Source organism: Apteryx rowi, unplaced genomic scaffold, assembly GCF_003343035.1.
Source record: "Apteryx rowi isolate R43461 unplaced genomic scaffold, aptRow1 scaffold_2155, whole genome shotgun sequence".
Lineage (NCBI taxonomy): Eukaryota > Metazoa > Chordata > Aves > Apterygiformes > Apterygidae > Apteryx > Apteryx rowi.
In genome coordinates, this window is record NW_020448481.1 from 3,235 (window position 1) to 4,308 (window position 1,074).

At 67.5% G+C, this 1,074-nt stretch overlaps 1 protein-coding gene across 1 annotated transcript in view; it reads right to left on the minus strand.

The window, feature by feature from the left end:
- Window positions 1-908, minus strand: part of LOC112965425 (signal-induced proliferation-associated protein 1-like) — a gene marked incomplete at its 3' end in the record, with an annotated part of 4,116 nt that extends 3,208 nt beyond the window's left edge. The window contains exons 1-2 of the mRNA XM_026064393.1: window positions 780-908; window positions 179-353 (exon numbers count right to left, since the gene is read on the minus strand). Coding sequence (XP_025920178.1) covers window positions 179-353; window positions 780-908 — 304 coding nt within the window. The remainder of the gene's footprint in view (window positions 1-178; window positions 354-779) is intronic.
- Window positions 909-1,074: the final 166 nt, after the last annotated feature.

A 1,074-nucleotide genomic window follows, 5' to 3' on the forward strand; every position in this document is an offset into this window, starting at 1 on the left:
CGTCCCCATCCTGGTGTCCCCGTGCCGGTGTCCCTGTCCCCATCCCCATCCTGTCCCCATCCTGTCTGTCCCCATCCCCATCCCATCCCTGTGTCCTCATGTCCCACCCTGTCCCCATCCCGGTGTCCCTGTCCCGGTGTCCCCGTGTCCCCGTCCCGGCCGCGCGCCCCCGGCTCACTCTTGGTGTCGAGCTGGGCCCGGTAGCGGGCGAAGCCGCGCAGGCGCACGCGGGAGCCCAGCAGCGCCAGGAACTCGGCGAAGGGCGGCCCGGCGCCCTCGTTGTTGTACATCTCCTCCTCGGAGCCCTGCCCCGCGCGGCAGTACAGCACCCCCACCTTGCGCTGGGCGCTCACCTGCGGCGGGGGGGACGGGGGGGGCGGGGGGGGCACGGCCTCGCAGCGTCCTCGGGCAGCGGTGCGAGCCCCCGCGCCGACGCACGGCACCCTCGTGCGAATGCACGGCGCCCTCGTGCAAGGGCATTGCACCCTTGTGCGAATGCACGGTGCCCTCGTGCAAATGCACCACACCCTTGTGCAAGTGCATACCTCCCTCGTGCAAATGCACAGCGCCCTTGTGCAATGGCATGCCGCCCTCGTGCAAGTGCATACCTCCCTCGTGCAAATGCACAGCGCCCCTGGGCCAATGCACGGTGCCCTTGTGCAAGAGCACAGAGTCCCTGGGCCAATGCACAGCGCCCTCGTGCAAATGCACTGCACCCTTGTGCAAGTGCATACCACTCTCGTGCAAATGCACAGGGCCCGTGTGCAAGGGCACGTCACCCTTGTGCCAGTGTGCAGCACCCCCATGTCAATGCACAGCACCCTTGTGCCAACGCACTGCGTCTTCGCACAAGCACACGCCACCCTTGTGCCAATGCACAGCGCCCTCGTGCAGGTTCCCACTGCCATGGCGCGAATGCACGCTGCCCTTGCGCGAGGGCCCACCGCCCTCCTGCAAACGCGCAGCGCCTTCATGGCCTCACGTGCGTGCGCAGCGCCCTCGTGCAAATGCACGCTGCCCTCGTGCAAGCACACACTGCACTCACTCAAATGCACGCTGCCCTCGTGCAAATGC